This window comes from Bactrocera neohumeralis, unplaced genomic scaffold (genome assembly GCF_024586455.1).
Source record: "Bactrocera neohumeralis isolate Rockhampton unplaced genomic scaffold, APGP_CSIRO_Bneo_wtdbg2-racon-allhic-juicebox.fasta_v2 cluster10, whole genome shotgun sequence".
NCBI lineage: Eukaryota > Metazoa > Arthropoda > Insecta > Diptera > Tephritidae > Bactrocera > Bactrocera neohumeralis.
This window is the reverse complement of record NW_026089623.1, coordinates 23,982,118-24,002,431: the sequence shown is the minus strand read 5'-3', so window position 1 is coordinate 24,002,431 and position 20,314 is coordinate 23,982,118. Positions and strand designations below refer to the sequence as shown.

The 20,314-nt window shown below is 35.4% G+C and overlaps 2 protein-coding genes and 1 long non-coding RNA gene across 4 annotated transcripts; 1 reads left to right on the top strand and 2 right to left on the bottom strand.

Moving 5' to 3' along the window:
• Positions 1–9,995: 9,995 nt before the first annotated feature.
• On the bottom strand, positions 9,996–11,805 carry LOC126765307 (piggyBac transposable element-derived protein 4-like). Its single transcript, XM_050483029.1, has 2 exons — positions 10,930–11,805; positions 9,996–10,846 (listed from the first exon to the last, which is right to left on the bottom strand). The coding sequence occupies exons 1-2, from the start codon at positions 11,270–11,272 to the stop codon at positions 10,329–10,331; spliced, it is 861 nt and encodes a 286-aa protein (XP_050338986.1). The 5' UTR covers positions 11,273–11,805; the 3' UTR covers positions 9,996–10,328.
• Positions 11,806–12,104: 299 nt separating this feature from the next.
• On the top strand, positions 12,105–13,115 carry LOC126765377 (uncharacterized). Of its 2 annotated transcripts, XR_007668336.1 has the most exons (3): positions 12,105–12,355; positions 12,420–12,576; positions 12,633–13,115. XR_007668336.1 is itself a non-coding variant. In XM_050483106.1 (2 exons), exons 1-2 carry the CDS (start codon positions 12,563–12,565, stop codon positions 13,030–13,032), a joined length of 414 nt encoding a protein of 137 aa, XP_050339063.1. In that variant the 5' UTR covers positions 12,105–12,562; the 3' UTR covers positions 13,033–13,115. The 2 variants fall into 2 exon arrangements, 1 of the variants encoding a protein (XP_050339063.1); XM_050483106.1 differs by having other exon boundaries at positions 12,105–12,576.
• Positions 13,087–15,005, bottom strand: LOC126765404 (uncharacterized). Its single transcript, XR_007668342.1, has 2 exons — positions 14,205–15,005; positions 13,087–14,144 (listed from the first exon to the last, which is right to left on the bottom strand). It is a non-coding gene; the product is annotated as an uncharacterized LOC126765404 (long non-coding RNA).
• Positions 15,006–20,314: the final 5,309 nt, after the last annotated feature.

Sequence of the window (20,314 nt, the reverse complement as noted above, 5' to 3'; positions counted from 1 at the left end):
CATTCCAAATTTTTTACGGTAAACATTTCTTCTTCTAAACAATGCTTTGCTCGACACATTTTTCTCCATACATATATAATTAATACATATATTCATTCCACAGATCTAATTAAGCTAATATAACTACTTATTACGTTTATTAAATACAATATTTTCTGTTTATAAAATTATTTCGTTATTGATTCTACTATTTTGTCACTAAGCATTAATACATAATAAAAGACCAAATTTATCGGAGAAAACAAACCACTGAATTTAGCTGTTTAAAATTAAAAGGTTTAGTGTATTTAAAATGTATAATTTACTTAAAGTTGTCCTTTGTTTACAGAACAATATTTTGCGAAATAATCTATTCCGTCGAATTGTGTTGAATCGCTGGAAGTTGGCGCGATCGGAACGATATCGATCGAAGCAAGTGCGGCGCAGGGTCGAAAAGAAAGTATAAAATTGATGTTGCGGTGCGGCTTGCGGATAACGATTTTTATCTGCTATCCCGTTGTCCATCCTGTTTGTTGCGTGGGTTGGTGTACAGGTGTGGTGTCATCGGATGTGGTGTATTGCGCAAAGACTGGGGGAGACTTAACTCATTTAAACAAAGAGGATGGCCTGCTATTTACATTTTTTAAATTGCAGTTAACTGTAAAATTCGACAATGTTATACCTTCCCCTTTTTTAAAGCATACATGGTTCCATTTGTTATTATTGCAAAAGAGTTACCACATATTTAAAAAATACAAAAAAATTGTACTATTATTTTAAAACAAACCCTTTGATTTTATTTTAGGGTCCGTAACTGTATATACAGCAGCTCCAATAATAACGATATCAAAAACCAACGAAGTGTTAAACTATTGATATTATTCATAACTTTACTCTTATAATAAAAATGGTGCATGATTTTTTAGGGTGCGCCAGTTTTTCCTTCATATAGTTGGGGGCTTAACTCATGTAAACATCCTGGGCCCCCTAGGCGAATATTTTGCGTAGTATTATACGTATATGCTGCGACATATATTTATTCGTACTGTTGGTGCAGTAGCCGAAGCGCAGAATACTTTGTGTACTTTAATGATGGAGTTGTAATATACTCATTTTTATCCGTAAATGTGGAAAACGGTTTTTAGTTTGAAACATACCACATGCATTTGAATATACATTTTAATATGTTTTGCATGTTTATTTGATTTTGCTGTTTTGAAGACTCATTATTACAGCAAACAAGTGTGTGCGTGGTTTGTTTTTATTCATTTCATTAACATTATTTGAATATTTTATTGGTTTGGTATGACAATTGTTTATTTTCCTTTTCCGTATTTTCGGATACAACGGATAGTAACTCCATGCCTGGCTCAGATATGGCCAGAATGGGTACTTCTAGCTCTGGAGTTAGGCCTATGAAATTTGAGGGATCTTGCGAGAGAGTGGCCGTGAATGGAGAACGGCTTCTCTCGTAGAGTAGAGAATTCTTCATAATACATTTGATGCTTTTTATAACCGATTCCCATAACCCACCTACATATGTATATGAGGAGCGCTTGGATGGATGTGATAAGAGCGACCTTTGCTTTTTGTAAGTGTATGTGCGTCACTGTATCGCATTGGGGATGGTGACCCCTTAACTTCCTTTTGAGATTTTATTTAGTTTTGAAAATTTAAACCTGTATGCAGCAATGTTGTATGAAAAGTGTCGATTTTCCGACTTTTTGAGACAATTTTGTTATATTTTATAATTAAGTGCGTATGCACTAATTTGGCACTTAGTAGCGCGCCACTTGCGATTTTTTAAGCAGGTTTTTTGTACCATTATTGGCGATAGCCATCCGTATGGCTTGTGTTTTTATATAAGGTTGTCAGGGGGCAGCTGACTTTGTTTTTGCTGCAAATTCATTAAGTGTTGGAAAACGATGGCTTAAATGGTAGTCGTACGACGTAGCGGTCGTTATTTGATCGAGTAGTTGTGGCTTAAGAGAAATCATCACAATACGGATATTCTACAGCTTTATTTAATATAGGGGGAAGTTTCCCTATCTCTCGAAATATTGTATCGAAATTATGGTATTTGTTTGAGGTTTCCCCAACTTGAGTTGACATGGTGGTAATTGGTTCTATAACTAGTCTACTTTGTGTTTCGCTGTGCAGTGTTTGAACTTTTTGTGTCTTTGGGCAACATGATGTCTCTTGGCAATTTTTAGAACTTTGGTTTTCAGGATTTGCTTTTGCAATCAAACCCGTGGTTATATTTGCATGTGACAAGTATTTTGGACACAAAATTGTTTCTTTCATTAATTTTTAGTTTTTAAACTTTTCGCAAGACATCAGTTTATGTCCTCTTGTGCATAGTTCGCATGACGTATATTTTTTCTGTTCGGATATGAACGATTGCGTTTTGTAGAAACTTTTGTTTAAATTCTTATTGCTTCTAGCTTTAAGTTTCCTTAAGCTTCGATTTTGGTCGTGTTGAATTTTTTTGTTCCGACTATTTTTTCCTTTACTCTTTCCGCTATTTCATATTGGGTCATAAAATCTCTCATCTGTTGCCACGGTGTGCACTTCTTTCTAGATGAGAGTGATTGCTCCCATAAAAATAACGATCCTTGTGGTAATGTGAAATTGGGTCCCAGCTATCTGTGGAGCAATTTTGAGTCGATAGAACCGACAAACAATTTGAAACAGTGGATTCTAGTTTAATGAATTCTTTACTTGTTTCTTTCTTTATTTTTGGCAAGTTCATTATTGTCGTTACTTGTTTATCGATCAGTATTCTTTCGTTTTCGTATCTTGCTTTTAGAGCTTCCCAAGTCGAATTGAAATTATCGTCATTTAATTCGATCTTTTTGACTATTACGCCTGGTTGACCTTTTGTTTTGTATCAGAGGTGATACATTTTTTGTGCTTTTGATAGTTGTGGATGGTTGATGTAAACAAGTTCCGGAAGGACGGCCATTCTTCATAACCTTCATAAAATGTTTCAGTGCCACATGCGGGTACCTTGAGGTGCATGCCTGAACTTGCCTTTGCTTGTCTATTTTTGGAAGCTCTCCTCTCGGAGTAGGTGTAATTTCTTTTATTAGCTATAATTGATCAGAGATCAAAACTCTTCTTTCTTCATACTGGTCTAAGCAGTTTTCGTATATTGCGTAAGTCGAGGATTTAAAATTTTCAAGTAGTTCTGAATTATCTACTATGGCGTAATGAGCCGCGAGTCCTTAAAGATTTTAGTTTTTTACTAGAGGACCCGTCCACGTTTCACTGTGGCTGATACACAGATAATACAACTACTACCGTCGATGTATATGATTTCTATTAGCTGGATTATAACTATTAGTTAATGAGATATAGCATTTTTGTGAAGCAACTTGCGTTAGTTTATAAAAAAATGGATCATAAAGCATTTCGTGTGTTAATAAAGCATTGTTTTTCGGAGGAAAATACTGTTGAATTTGGGCTAAGGGAAATCCACCGTTGATAAGATATTTGCTAAGCTGTAAACAGGCGAAATGAGCACTGAGGACAATGATGCTCTAAAGAGGCGAAAGCTCTGTGAAAAGTGGGTGCCTCGAAAGTTCATAATCCAGCAAAAACAACGAACAACTGATTCTGAGACGTGGTTGAGTGCCTTCCCACCAATTTTCAGTCCAGTTATAAATGGTGTAACTAACACAACATTCTTTAATATACATATATAAGCATTTCCAACGGTCGCGAACCGCACGTTCGCACGCATTCAAAGTTCAAAAAACAAAGAAACATAAATTTGTCTTAATTTTTTTTAAGTTTCGATAGCATTTTGCTAGGTCTTTCTTTGGTGCAAAAGGTAGGATCTTTCGATTTTTAATTTTTAATATGTTAGCGACAAACATGCGGTCGCAAACGTACGAATAATGGAAGTTGCTTTTGGGTGCAACTAGAAAACACAAAAAATAGCGAAATGGAGCAAAATATTCTAAAAGGATTAATTTATATTAAATTGGAATAAAGTAACTTCCTCCTAACTAATTGCACGCTGAAATTTGTCCATTGGTGTTTTATTTATAAGGTTGAGTACCGGTCGCGAACGTACGGGTCGCGAAGGTACGATTTTTCCATCAAGTTTTTATTTGGATTTTGGAAACCTTTTCTTAACCCTTCTGCTATGTTAGGAAAAAATTACACATATAGTGTTTTGGGTCAATTTGACCACTTATAAAAACTCCACTAATAACACTATTTTATTGAAAGAGTTCATATTTTCTTATTTGAATCAAGTTAAGTGTACGTTAATTATAGAAAATAGTAGAAATATTTCACAAACTAAGCTGCTGTGTTCCTCGCAAACAAATTTTTGGCACGTACTACAAACAGCTGAATATTTGTTCGAATTTTTTGTATGATGACAGAAGAAACATCGCTGTAGTTTTTTGGTGGATTCATTTCTGGCAGAAATATTAGAAGTAGACGTTTCTTCTGCAGATTTGGAGTTTTCTTGAATATTTTTTACTATATTCTTAGCAGCGATTCCTCACGGCAGTCTCTCTCTGTGGACAATATTTGGTTCGACCATTTGCTTTCCCAGCTCTTCAAGAAAAAGTCATCGCTTATAAAGCTTGTTGGTGTTCCATGAGGGATTTATCTCTGTCCATATTACGTATGCGTTATATGCCGATATATCTAACACTAGCTGTGCCCGCGACTTCGTCCGCGTGGAATAGTGATTTGGGCTTCGTCTTTATCTTCGTCCGCGTCAATTTCTGTTATCAAAGAGCTTCTGCGTAAATTATATTGTTTGTTTTATTTTCTGGTGGCAGAATAATATATTGATTTTCTCCGTAACCTGATCTTGACAATGCGACATATAATTGGCCATATGAAAAGCAGTCTTGGCGTAAATCGATCCCCATGTGTTTAAATGTTTGCCCCTGCGATTTATTAATTGTAACGGCGAAGGATAGCTTAAGGGGAAATAGAATTTTTTTGAAATTAAAACCAGTCAAAACGATTGCAACGATCACGTTATTGCGAAGAAATTTGACTTGAAGTCGGGTCCCGTTGCATAAATTAGGTGGTTTCAGATTTCTAAGTAAAATTATTGGGGCGCCTATTTTTAGCTTAAGGGAATGTGTAGGAAGGCCACTTGGGTTCAAAGAATTTAGAAACTCCAGTGGGTAATGGACCACATCTTCTTGATCCATTACGTTATCAATAGATGTGTATGTGACTATATCTCCTTCAAGTTTATTTAAAATTATGTCATTAATTTCGTCCACGCTACTGTTTCTCGCCGCCAATATTGCCCTTTGACACATCCATTGGTGATCTTTATTTTCTATTTCGCTGATGTCAGGGTAAACTTTTGATATTAAATCCTCAATGTTACCTACTCTTACTCCGAAATCCCGGTCAATTTCAATTTTATTTTGAAAATGAGGTATTTTCCCATCTCCTACTAAAAGTAATTTTGAAGGGAAAGTTATACTACCTCCCCCCAAAAGGGGTCTCATATTTGTCGAGAATTTTAAAATATTTACAAACTTCCATAATGGAGAACTTTTAAGGCAAGACTTTACAATGTCTGCTCTGGTTCCCCTTACTATTACGGGTAAAGTTTGTCGAAAGTCCCCAGCAAACATAACAGTAATCCCACCCATGATTTTATCACAGCTTCTAAGATCTCTAAGAGTTCTGTCTAGAGCTTCTACGTAAGCTCTATGGATCATGGTACATTCGTCCCCGATTATTAAACTGACATCTTGTAAAACTTTTCCCAAAGGGCCATTTTTACGTATAAAGCACACGCTATTTTTCTCTAAAGAAACACTTAGGGGCAATTTAAAAGCGGAATGAGCTGTGCGTCCACCTGCTAATAAAGTTGCAGCGATACCTGGCGACGCCACTGCTAAGGCTAGCTATCCCTGAGACCTTACTTTTGCTAATATAAGACTAGTAATGAAGGTCTTGCCGGTCCCACCGCGAGCATCCAAAAAAAAAGTTCTTCCTTCATTGAAACGAACACTTTGCAGAACACCATTATACGCTGTCACCTGGTCATTAACTAATCTTGGTTCATTTTGCATAATATACTCATTTAATTCATTTATATCATATGGTTTTCTCAATGCTACTTCTAACGGGTCCAAAAGCGAATAATTTCTTTTTAATGCAGGAAGCCCAAAATCAGTTAGGAATTTGTCGCAAATCTCATGAATTTTATCTTCAATTATGATTAGTCCTTCATTGTATACATCATCATTATATGCTAATGTCATATCCTGATTCTCATTACGCAGTCTGTTTAATATATCTTCACATAAAGCATTACGAAATTTATTCCATAACTCTAGGGGGTCAGATGGTTGGCAAAATATAACGATGATGGCGGTAAATAATTCCCTTAATTTTGTAGCTGACTCGGATATGACAGCATCGGACATGGTATTTTGCCAATGTTCATCTCCCTCCAGTACCCCTAATTCCTTGCGAGCGCCTTGATAAGTTTGGAAAATAACACCATTCACGGTCCTTAGATGTTCAAATGACACTGGACCGCGAACATATTGCAGTAACATCCTTAAATAAAAACATTCAGTTTGAGTTGGATGAATGTTGTAAACACGGCCTAAAGTTGTGTCTTTTTTCACACCGGGATATCCTTCAACATCTTGCCCACGTTTTCTTCGAGAAAATGAATTTTTTTGCCACACATAATACTGAGGAACTTCGTGATATAAAAGGGTTTTTGCAAAATCGTCGCTTCTGCAAAGATCAGAGAACGCTGTAAGTGTCGTTGATGAAGGATTGTCAACACGATCTGGGAGATTTTCATTATTATAAAAATAAACTCTTTGTCCATTTTCCAAATGAACTGCTAAATGAACTACTGCCGGAAAACGTTCATGAATAGAAAATTGGAAACGCTTCCGAGGAACTTATATAGCGACTATTTAGGTATTTTTCTACTTCATCGTTATTCATTTGTAACGAAAATGTGGCTTGTTCAGAACCTTTATGAATATACTTACAGATGTACTTAATAGCTTTGACCGATTGACAAAACTTTACGTTAATGTGTGCATTAAAAATTCGTGATAGCACTGGATTACAGGGAACCACCCAACGATTATCCACGCTCATTTCTGTACCTTTGACACGAATTACTGCTGTGTTTCCACCATTATCTGGAGACCTTCGTCTGTAGGTTGGGTAACCGTCATCACCGGTTTGTGTTTCCGAAATAAAATGTTTAGGGTACTTTTTAGAACAAACGTTTTATTTCATACATGGTGACGCAAAATATGAAATCCGCGAGGACCATGTATCATATTTTTTATGACAATATTATGAAGAATTTGATCTTGTTGTTTGTCAGGTATTTCCGATATTATTGCATCTATAGAATCTGGTTGTACTTTGTTAGCCAGCCACAATAAAATGTGGGCGTGAGGTAAACCTCTTTTTTGCCATTCTACGCTGTAAACAAAAGCTTTCGATGGTCCAAAAATATTCTTCTTCGTTAGTAGGTCTATCATTTTCTTGAGTTTTAAATGAAATACTCTAGAAACCAAATCATGTCTGTCGTAAGAATGTTGATTAGGTAATAACTCAATTTTTATTTCCGGCCATTCTGAGTTACATGTAAATGTAATGAAGAGATCAGCTCTTCCAAATTTCCTGAGATATGTCATAGCATCTAGACTTTTTTCATTCATGAATCTGGGGGATCCTGTAAATGACGACGGCAATATAACGTGCTGGCCAGTATTAGAAGCGTTTATATTCCCATTATTTACGACGGCAGCTTTTAAATAAATGTATTCTTCTGCTCTCAATTTTTTTTTGATTTCTTTTGATGAAGTCAAGCCTCTCTGAAATCATTTTTGCTACCATATCAACACAATATTGGTTGAATAATCCTTTGAAATAATGTATGCTGTTAAAGTCATTTATTCTCACCATGAGTCTAAATGCATAAAACTGCATACATGATACTGTTTTAGATCTAGCAGTAGTATCCTGCTGTGGAATATTAATACAGTATCCGTCGTTTCCAAAGGGAAATATTAAGGGATATTAAAGCGGGTCATAAGATCTATGAGTTTCAGAAACTCGTTGAAGTCGACCATCTCTCTCAGTCAACACAATATCTCGGGGACCTTTGTCTTCGTCTGCTACTGGCGCATTATACCGACCTCGACGCTCTTTGGGCGGTTTCACATCAGCATGAATAATAAGTTTTAAATCATTGGGCGTTCTATTTTCCAGATTGTACTTAAAACTTTTAATATACGTATTATGATCGTGAAGATATGTTTGGAGAACGTCGATAGGATCGATTTGCAAGCTAGGGTTTAAATTTGAGCGCAAAGATATCTGATCTGAATGGGAAACAAAATATATTTGCAAAAATTCGGGTTGCGCCCTTTCAGCTGGAAGTAAGTCACCGATCAAATGATAAACTTGCCCTTGGACTTTAAAAGTGGGCATAAAGTTTCCCTCACGAATTTCTTTGGCACCAAATGAAGTCATCTGAAATAGTGTATTATATTGTTTTGAGTGATTTAAGAAATGCTTTGATGATGGATGTGAGCCTGATATCAGTTCTTTTAAAACTGATGTAGGTTGCGGAATTATAGGTATATATACTTTGCCACCACTACAACACAGACCAGGAGCTTCCGCCGCCCATTTTTTTGCTTGGCATAAGTTGCAAATTTTATCCATTCTACCAATATCAATATCATTTAACTCAGTATAGTCAAGGGTGCAATCATAAATAAACGCAGCATTCAATAAATTACTGCTCTGAACTCGTTGCCTGCGAGTTCTATTCCTTGCTGATCGGGCATTTTGCTGTGCTAATCGATGGGATCGTTCAGCGCTTGATTCCTGATTGCGGCCAGCCAAAGTTCGGGAATTCCGTGAGGCCAAACGTTAAGAACGTTCAGCGCTTGATTTCCGTTGTCGGTTCGCCAAAGTTCGGAAATTTTGTGAGGCAAGACGCTGCGAACGTTCAACGCTCGATTCCCTAGCACGATTTTGTACACTGATTACTCGTTGAGTACCCAATCTATGCATATTCTCATCCTCAGTTTCATTGCTGCTCAAAACCCGCAGTCGCTTTGCAGTAGCAGTCTGCCGAGAAAGCTGAGTTCTTTTTCTAGGCATTATAGTGACAAAGAAAAAACGTAGAAAATTAATAATAAGAATGTAGAAAAAAGAAATGTAAAATTAACTGAATATTATGTCAAAAGAATTACGATAAAACGAAAATAAGGTAAACTAACCTATTTATTTAATTAATAATCTAAATGAAAACAAAAAAAGGATTAACTACTATGAAACTATTAGAAACAAATTAATATACTAAAACAAAAAAATATCTACTATATAGAAAACAACTACAAAATGAAAATGTGTTTAAAAAGTATTATTACGATGATAATATATCGCAAAAACAAATTAGCGCTGCGTTCGACCGTTCAGTACGGAGCCGACCGCGTGAGTGATAGCAGAAACAGTGGAGAACATAGAACGTAGGCTATTGCCATTGCCAAATCTGTATGTGGGCATTTGTTATCATAACATAATCATTTGCGCAAAGGCGTAGGGTAGGTAGATTCGAGCTGATGCAGCGCATGCTTTGAGCTCTTGAAAATTTTATTTTATCATATTACGAAATGCCGTCGGGTGGGTAGCTGATGTAGCGCACGTTTTGAGCTCTTGAACTCCTTAAATCTTTTATGTGGAAAACAAAAAAGGATAAAGATCATTTTGTTTACAAATGTATTTCTGGGAAAAATAAGATAATAAGAAAAGGATAAAGATCCTTTTTTTACAAATGTATTTTTGGGAAAATAAGAATTCATATTTTTGGACTACTATATAATAATTGTGGAATAAATTTTATATACCAATTAAAATAACAAATTTAAAATGAGAAATGATATTTTATTTATTGTATAAGTTTATTAAATTAAAGACTTCGCTCATTCCCAACCCGATTTGCATAATTATTCTGTAAATTAACAATATTAAACTACATACTAATTTTTTGGAAAAATGTTATTTTGAAAATGTGCTTTATTTTCATAATATAACACAACACAACCGTCTTAATACTCGCTCTTCTAAATTTCATATTACCGAAATGAAAATGCCGTCGGCAAATGTGTAAATGAGATATGTTGTCTCTTCGAAATTTTCATAAACCGCTTTCGCAGCGCAAGGAACGGAAGCCCTCAAAGATAAATAATTTCCCCCGTTTTTTTTTACCACTGTTTCTCCGCTCGCAGCGTGATGCTATATAGCCTATAGCCTTCCACGATAAATGGACTATCCCACACAAAAAGAATTATTCAATTCGAACCAGTAGTTTCGGAGATTAGCGCGTTCAAACAAACAAACAAACTCTTCAGCTTTATAATATTAGTATAGATATTCGAAAAGAGGGCAACTGGCCAACGTTTGGTCTGACGTTTACATGTGTAGTTAGCAACCAGCTGATCATGCGCATCCACACCAGCTTTTGTTTTATTATAGTGAAGTATTATTTCAGGTTTTTTTCTGTCACCCTCATCAACAAGTGGAGAATGGTGAAGGGAGCTCAATGCTACAACAAATTTATATTGTTTTGGGACGTACGATACAATAGTTACATTCTCCGTAAATAAAAATTTGCTTTCTGAAATGTTCTTTTCCTTCATGTCGACAATTTCTCCTGGCAAAAAAAGCTTATTTTTACTCACAGTACCGACTAAAGTAATGTTCCTGCGAAGTAGCTGAACGGCGAGATTGTACGTCGTAAAAAAGTTATCGCAAGTAATAGTGTGACCTCTGGGAAGGGGTTCTGATAGGGATAGAACAACACGTTCACCTAAAAATATTTGTATAGAGACGGTTTATTTATACTGTACTTAGGTTTGAGACATACAAAAAGCCAATTTATAAATGCACTACCTTGGTTCCTTTCCGGTTGCGTATTTCTTGCCCGTCCTAAATAAACTTCCATGCTCCAGGCATACTTGCTTTTTGAATCACATAGAGCCCATATTTTTAAGCCGTATTTTGCGGGCTTCGATGGAATGTACTGCCTGAAGCTGCAACGACCACGAAAAGGTACTAACTGCTCATCTATTGTTACATTTTCTTGTAAGTGATAATATGACCTGAGCTGCCGATTCCATTGATCCCAAATTTTTTTTATAGGTGCCAATTTATCACGCTGTCTTCTCTCATCCCTGTCTGCAGCGGAGTCAAAACGAAGGCATCGTGATATGTTCATAAGTCTTTCCAAGCTCATTGTGGCCCGAAAAATTGGTTTGCCATTATTTTCATCCCACAAATGAATTAGACTTTCATTGTGCGATTTGTATACTCCTGCTAAGATTTGCAATGCTATGTATGCTTCCAATTCTATAAGGTCTATAATTTTCCAACTGTCTGATGTTGCTCATTTCTACCACTATGTTTTTTATACTTGAGGGCATGAAAATATCAAAAGAGGATTTTGTATCTGTGACCATAGAAATAGCACACTTTGATGGGCCAGGACTTCGACATAAAAATTGATTTCGAGGACTTTTGCCTCTTGAAATTGGAAGTGGCTGATCATGCCATATTATGCTCTTATCTTTCGATAAAATATTTGGCAAATTGACTTCTTCTGTCGCATTGCTACCTTCAAAACCGACATCTACTTCACTTTCACTGGATGAAGTATTTGAATCGTCCGTTTCATTTTCTGCGATAGGTACAAAGTCTTCATCGCTATCATTTTCGTCGAAAATATCCTCAGCATCAGAATTAATAATTTGGTGTATTTCTTCAATACTTAGTTTCTTTTCAAAAACAAAAATATAAAAATGTGTAACAGCAACATAAACATAGTAAATTAAATAACTTGACTTACTCTCTTCCTTTCGGACATTGTAGAAATATATATTTAGCAATCACTTTCTTTATAAAAACTTTGATAAGCTCCTTACTGCGCGACAAAAAATTACTAACTAAGCAAACAATCGACACTTATGCCGGAGTTACATGTGCAGAATTCTGCGTGCAGAAAAAAAATTTGTACTGATTTGACAGTTCAAATTCTGCACCTCAATGCAGATCTGCACGGCATGTGAAATTTGAATTTCTGTGCGCAGAGGCAGTGCTGACAACATTCAAATAATTAATTTTTGAGCAAAGTCCGGCAACATTTTAAATTGCGCTCAGCTGTTCAGTGAAAATAAACAAAAGATATAAAAAAATGGAAGAAACATTGATTGAATTTGTTGGCGAAACCGGTTCCTATATGAGAAAAGTCTTGGGAATTATAAAAATAGCTACCTGTGGGACGCCAAATTTCAGGAGCTATTTGAGAAATTGCATATTCCAGGTAAATCTTTAATTTTATAACCTAACAGAAAATTTATATTTATTCATGTTTTGAATGTTTTTAGGTGAGAAGCTAAAGGCCCGTTGGCGGACCTTACGAGATAAATTTTACAAAGACTTAAAAAAGAGACCATCAGGAAGCGGTGTGTATTCGCCACACAAAAAGTGAAAGTGGATAGAGAGCTTAAAGTTTTTAAAGGACGTTGAAATGGACAACTTGAAGTAGGTTTTGTATAATCTTGTTTTATTTGTATAATTTATTGTATATGCATTTTCAGCACACAAGGCAATTATGGCACCGTAACGACAGAAGGTGACGACTCCTTCCTCAGCGACTTTGGTGAATCCGCCTGTAGCAGTGTATATTTAAATATCTTTTCTCAATCACCACTGACGCAGACGCAGACGCAGACACAGACACAGACACAGACACAGACTGGACGGAAACGTAAAATTGAGGAATTACTTGAAAGCTCGAATAGAGACTTTCAAAGAGTGACGTCGTTAGCCGAGGAAATATTGGTCGGTGGCACGGAGAGATCCGCAATTCAATTTTTTTTTTTTGAAAGCCTTGCCAAGCAGGCGGATGGAGCTAATTTAAATAGCCTGGAAATGTCGGAGTTACAACTCCAAATTTCTCAAACATTCCACCAATTTTTTGTGAATCGTAGAAAATAAGTTTTTCATTAACATCTTTTATAATATTTAGCATTTCAAATAAAAGCCCATTCATTTCAAATATATAAAAAAGTACAAAGTTATTTATTTATTTTGTAGTTGTTGTTTTTGTTATTTCAGCGCAAACAATTTTGAGGAATACAAATCCATACAGGTTACGTCGAACCGACATATTTATTTTATAATACATTTATTCAATTATTTACTTATTTATTAAAGAAGAGATAATTTTTAAGAAGATCTCGGGTATCAAAAGCACTTCGTCTTGCGTTAGCGCTTGATAATATCGTAATCTGATGTAATGGCGCTACAAATTGTCTCCACTGCCCTTCAATTAGAATGCCACTTTCATTTATGTGGTCAACGAAGTTATTGGGACAAAAGAATTCGGCGTTATGGAGCTTTACAAAATTATGTAAAATTAATGTAGCTCTAACTGTGGTATTGGCATTTTCGGGAAACATATTCAAAGAATTATTGAGAACTCGCCATCTAGCCACTAAAATGCCAAATTATTTTCAATTGTAACCCGCGCTCTGGATAAACATTTATTGAAGTGGTCTTTGTTTGCTTCCAAACACTTTCCCGGATATGGCCTCATCAAATGTTTTGTCAACAGAAAAGCAGCATCTCCCACATAATAAAATGGGAATTTTATCGCACTACGTGGAAGATTTTCTGCTTCTGGTAGGTTCATTGTTCCGTTTAATATTCTATTTCCAAAACCACTGATTTTTAACACTCTGCCATCACTTTGGCTTCCGTAAGCTCCAATGTCTACTGCGGTAAATGTATATTTGCTATCACAAACGGCTAACAACACAATACTAAAATATTGCTTATAATTAAAATACAGTGATCCGGATTTTCGCGAACACTTGATTTGGACATGTTTGCCGTCAACAGCTCCTACAACATGAGGCATTCCTGTCTTGATGTTAAATGAATCGGCTATTTGCCTCCACTCATGTTCATTTGGTTGCGCCAAGTATATTCCTGAAAGTTCATCCCAAATGGCTGCGGATGTTTCCAATAAAATTTTGCCAATTGTTGATACTCCTACTCGAAAAGCCCAAGCCAACATCAGGCGGCAAACTCCATGGGCCAAATATCTATTGTTGATGAACATATGTATTTATTTATTATAAAATTTACAAACAAAATGTACTTACACTAATGTTATTGCCAGGCGACATTCTGCTGGTATTGGACGACGTAAGTATATGAAACTGTTTTGCTATACACCTTTTAATTAAGCTTAGAAGAAGCTTAAATTGATCCACTTGCATTCGAGTAGCCTTTTGGAACTGAAAGGAATCATTGTTTTTTTATATATGTATATAGATGAATAAATTATTGAAAAAACCATGCAGCTCTCTCTCATTTTCCGCATATATAGGAATCGTCCACACCCGTGTTTTTTATCACTTATCGCGCACAAGCTTAAAATATTAATTAATTTCTTTTTGGCAACTAGAAGTAAAAGCAATTGTTGCAATCTTTTTTTCTTTCCACTTCCATTTTAAAATTTTTAAATTTCAATTTCAATTATTTATTGCAATCAACTGATTGTCAAAATTTACTGCACATGTGTTTTGGCTGGAAAAAATAGTGCAGATCTGCATGCAGAATATCTGTACATGTAATTCCGGCATTACTCTTTGCACAGGTGTATAAAACGGGAGTTACCCTTTTTCGAAAAGGCTATAAATTTATCGAGAATATATAAACATAGAGCTGTGCAAAATATACTCGATTTCCGATAACTAGCTTTCTTTGTCGGCGTTCTTGATCGAGTGATGTAATAATAAACAGCAAAATGTTTCAAAATACTAGGTGGGTCAAATTGACCCAACAACGTAATAAGTGTAATAAAATTACATTTGGTTTCCTCCAGCAACATAAAAAACAGATATTATTTTAATTTTCATATTTATCTATTCCTTTTACTGCAGTTAACAAATAGAAGAAGAATCAATACAATACGACTAGACTAACACGCGAATTTCGACGAGTTTTACTGAAAATTAGGTCAAATTGACTCAAACATAGCAGAAGGTTTAAATAAAGCAAACTAATATTCCTTTTATTGATTCAAAAGATATAAACATACATAAAGCACAAGAAATATTTATTTAATATTGTTATATTTTGAATAGGCCATACGAGCAGTTCGTAGCTTAAGATTTTCGTCGTAGGAAATCGAATGCACCATTCTGATACCTGCAATATTCGGTATATCCTTCCGTTTTTGAAATAAAGTTGGAGATATCTCGGAAATTGTATCAGCTCCAATATATAAAATTTTAATTCCAGTAATGTGCTCTTGCGCACAATTGTAAAAAGAGAATGCATCGTTTAAAACGACATTTTTTTTTTTCATTCATATTTTTCTTTTCACAACTGCTCTAACGCCATCGACTGCACCTTTACCATGTGACGTTGCAAAATAGTTCCACTCAAGTTTTTTACAACCAAATTCGGCCAGTAAATCAGGTAAACTCCAAGCAATAAACTGATTTTTAAATTGACTGCTACTTTCGTCTGAGAAAACGAAAATACTTTCAAATTCGCCATGCTGTTTTTTATCTCTTGAATAAGCTTCGTTATGAAAACGTAAACATCGATTTTGCTGTGATTTAAACTATCACTAATTACTGCAAACGACTTAGTTTCATTAAACATCCAGGCTACGCAAGTAAAAATGGAAACTTGCTTATAGTTGAAATGTGCGCTTTGAATTTCATTTTGGCTCACCAGCCTATACTTTTCCGCAAAATCTATTTGTAGGACAAGTAGAATCTCAAGCTACACCACAATTACAATCTAAAACAATATCACTAAAAAATCGGGGTTGTGACCTACACCTTACGGCTATATACTGTCCACCTCGTTTTAAAATTACAGAAATCGAATTTAAAGACTTTTTTGGAACACTAGGTCAACGATTTCTAGCAGGGAGAGATTACAACGCAAACAACACGTACTGGGGCTCACGTCTTATTAATCCGAAAGGACGACAGCTGTATCAAACTGTTATAAATAGGCACAATAACCTTGAAATAATATCTCCCGGTAAGCCGACATATTGGCCTAGTGATCGTAAGAAAATACCAGATTTAATTGATTTTGCTGTAATCAAATATATAGATAAATCGCATATAATAGCTGATACATGTACTGATCTATCTTCTGATCATTCTCCTGTACTAATAAAGTTATTTGAACAACCCATATTCGTTAATCCAAAAGTGGGTTTAACTTCTTATAAAACGAATTGGCTAAAATATAAAAAATACGTCAGTAGCCACATTAATATTGAGTACAAAATAAATACAGGAAGTGATATCGACGAAAGTATAAGAGAAGAACACCAAACAAAAGATATAATCCGCTTCGCTTCAGAAAAACCTCTAATAGAGAAAAGAAACGCTTGTAAATGAAAAAAGGCGTGCAAGACGTGAATGGCAGATAAATCGCTCCTCCTCCACTCAGCTTCAATTGAAAGCTGCGGTACGTAAATTAAAAAAAGCGCTCAAACGTTAGGAAGAATTGAACACCGAAATGTACATAAAGAAGCTGTGTCCAAATTCAAACAAGCAAAATTCCCTTTGGAAAGCCCAAAAGTCCATGAAGCCACCAACTGACTCCAACATGCCAATACCAGACTCGGGTGGAAATTGGGCTCGAAGTGAAGAGGAAAAGGCAAATTGTTTTGCAAATCTCCTAGAAAAGGTATTTCAACCCAATTTGCCAAAGAATAACTTTAAGCTGTCAATCTTACCCAACACAGCTAAAGAGTCGCTCGAGTCTCTTAAGACCTCACCTTCTGAAATTATTGGTATCATCAAAGAACTTAATCCAAAAAAGGCGCCGGGATAAGATAATATTTCCCCAAAAATGCTACTTGAGTTACCAATTATTGCTGTAGAGGTGCTCTCTTTGCTCGTCAATGCTATTCTTAGTTTCGGATACTATCCAATTTCATGGAAAAAGTCGCAGATTATCTTGATAGATAAACCTGGGAAAGACTTAACACAGCCGTCTTCAAGCAGACCAATCAGTCTTCTACCCTGTCTTTCAAAAGTATTTGAAAAAGTATTACTATCAAAGATTACTCTTTTTCTCCATGAAAATAATACAATACGAATGCATCAATTCGGTTTTCGTGCGAAACATGGTACAATAGAGCAAGTAAATAGAATTACAAACGAAATAAGGAAAGCATTTGAGCACAGGGAGTACTGTTCAGCAATATTTTTAGATGTAGCTCAGACGTTTGATAAGATGTGGCACGAAGGTCTTTTATACAAGATTAAAAAAATTCTATCTTTACAACTGTATTAAACATTGGAGTCTTATTTAAAAAATAGACGATTTATGGTAAAATTGGGAGATTTCATATCTGATGAACGACAGATAAGGCCTGGTGTACCCCAGGGCAGTGTGTTAGGCCCAACACTATACATCATATATACAGCAGAACTTCCAACAGCTAATAATGTATTAACTTCAACTTTTGCGGATGACACAGCTATAGTGGGCCGTAACAAATGCCACATTTTAGCATCACGAATATTAGCGAAGCATTTAAGTTCTGTCGAAGAATGGCTAGCGAACTGGCTTTGGTACTGGTTGACGATTCTGTGGAAATGCTCATATATAGATGTGATGTTTTTATTGTTTTTTTGTTTGAAGAAATGAAATTTTCAAATGATGTCTACAAACATGAATTTTTAACAAATACTTATAATTTGAAATGTGAAATATAATTTTTGTATTGGATTCTAACATAAAGAAGTGAAAAGTTACCTATGTCCTTACCCTGGTTCTAAGCTACCTGCCCACCAATTTTCAGCCAAATCTATTCAGCTGTTCTTGAGTTATAAATGGTGTAACAAACAACAACTTTCTTTTATATATATAGATGTGAGGTTTTTTTTTATTGAATTTGGTATTTTTTTTTGAAGAAATGTAATTCTCAGATGATTTCTACAAACATGAATTTTTAACAAATACTTATAATTTGAAATATGAAATATAATTTTAGTTTTTATGAGTTGTATTGGACTCTAATATAGAGAAATGAAAAGTAGCCTACGTCCTTACCCTGGTTCTAAGCTTCCTTCCCACCAATTTTCAGCCAAATCGGTTCAGCCGTTCTTGAGTTATAAATGGTGTAACTAACAACTTTGTTTTATATATATAGATTTCAAATAATTTTTTCTTTTCAATATTATTTTATTTAATGGATCTACTTTTTTTAAGCCTAACAATAAGAATTTATAAAATCTTAAATCTATTTAAAAACTAGGCAGGCTCGAGCAAGTGATTGAGCTGTTTTGGTGATACGGTGCTCTTTAATACGCAGGCATGTCGCTTCTTTTAAGGCGTGTTTGATCGCAGGAATTTACCAAAGCATTAGCAAAGGGTTTGGGTGATCTCGGAGTTTAGATATATATTTAATTCTGTATTCTTCTACATCTTTCTTTACAATATGAATTCCAAGGTCTTTATGGATATTTTCGTTAAGCATGTACCACGGTGAACACGTAACTTTTCTAAGCATTTTCGATTGAAACCTTTGTATTATATCAATATTAGTTCCACAGTTGCCCACAGTTGAATGCCATACATCCAAATCGGCTTTATGACCGCATTATATAAAAGCACTTTATTGTGTAGGCTAAGTTTGGAGTTTTTATTTAAAAGCCAATTTAAATTTGCAGCTCTAATCTTCATACATATTATTTTACTAGAGATGTGTTTTCTCCACGTGAGCCTTCTATCTAGGTGAATACCAAGATATGTTACTTCGTTCACTTGGGGTACTAAAATATTGTTTATTTTTACTGCCGGGCACATTTTTGGTCTAAGCGAAAATGTAACATGCTAACACTTCTGTTCACTGACATTTATACGCCAGTACGCTAGCCATTCCTCGACAGAACTTAAATGATCCGCTAATATTCTTGATGCCAGAATGAGGCAGTTGTTACGGCTCACTATAGCCGTGTCATCAGCAAAAGTTGATGTCAATACATTAGCTGTCGGAAGATCTGCTGTATGTATGATGTTAGAGAGAGATATATGTATATATAGAGTGAAATTTCCTACTTTCACCATAAATTGAGTATTTTTTTAAATAAGACTCCAATGCTTTATACAATTCCAAAGGTCGAATTTTTTTAATCTTATATAAAAGGGCTTCATGCCACACTTTATCAAACGCCTGAGCTACATCTAGAAATACTGCTGAACAGTACTTCCTGTGCTCAAATGCTTTTGTTATTTCGTTTGTAATTCTATTTACTTGCTCTATCGTGGTATGTTTTTCACGAAACCCGAATTGGTGCGTTGGTATTATATTATTTTCGTGGAGGAAAGGAGTCATCTTTGATAGTAACACTTTTTCAAATATTTTAGAAAGACAGGGTAGAAGGTTGATCTGTCTGTATGAAGACGGATGTGTTAAGTCTTTCTCAGGTTTATCTATCAGGATAATCTGCGACTTTTTCCATAAAATTGGATAGTATCCGAAACTAAGAATAGCATTGAAGAGCAAAGAGAGCACCTCTACAGCAATAATTGGTAGCTCAATTAGCAGTTTTGGGGAAATATTATTCCAATAATTTCTGGAGGCGAAGTCTTAAAAAACTCTCGCGACTCTTTAGCTGTGTTGGTTAAAATTTACAGCTTAAAGTTGTTCTTTGGCAAATTGGGTTGAAATACCTTTTCTAGGTGATTTGCAAAACAATTTGCCTTTTCCTCTTCACTTCGAGCCCAATTTCCACCCAAGTCTCGTATGGGCATGTTGGAGTCAGTTGGTGGCTTCATGGGTTTTTGGGCTTTCCAAATTGAGTTTTGCTTGTTGGAATTTGGACACAGCTTCTTTATATACATTTCGGTGTTGAATTCTTCCTGACGTTTAAGCGCTTTTTTTTTAATTTACGTGCAGCAGATTGCAATTGAAGCTGAGTGGAAGGGGAGCGATTTATCTGCCATTCACGTCTTGCACGCCTGTTTTCTTTTACAAGCTTTTCTATTTCACTGGGACCAAGCGGCTTATAGTTTTTATTTTGTGTTGTTAAGACAGCTGCGCTGGTTATTATATCATTGACTTCTCTTATGCTTTCGTCAATATCTCTTTCTGTACTCAATATTAATGTGGCTACTGACGTATTTTTTATATTTTAGCCAATTCGTTTTATAAGAAGTTAAACCCACTTTTGGATTAACGAATATGGGTTGTTCACATAACTTTATTAGTACAGGAGAGTGA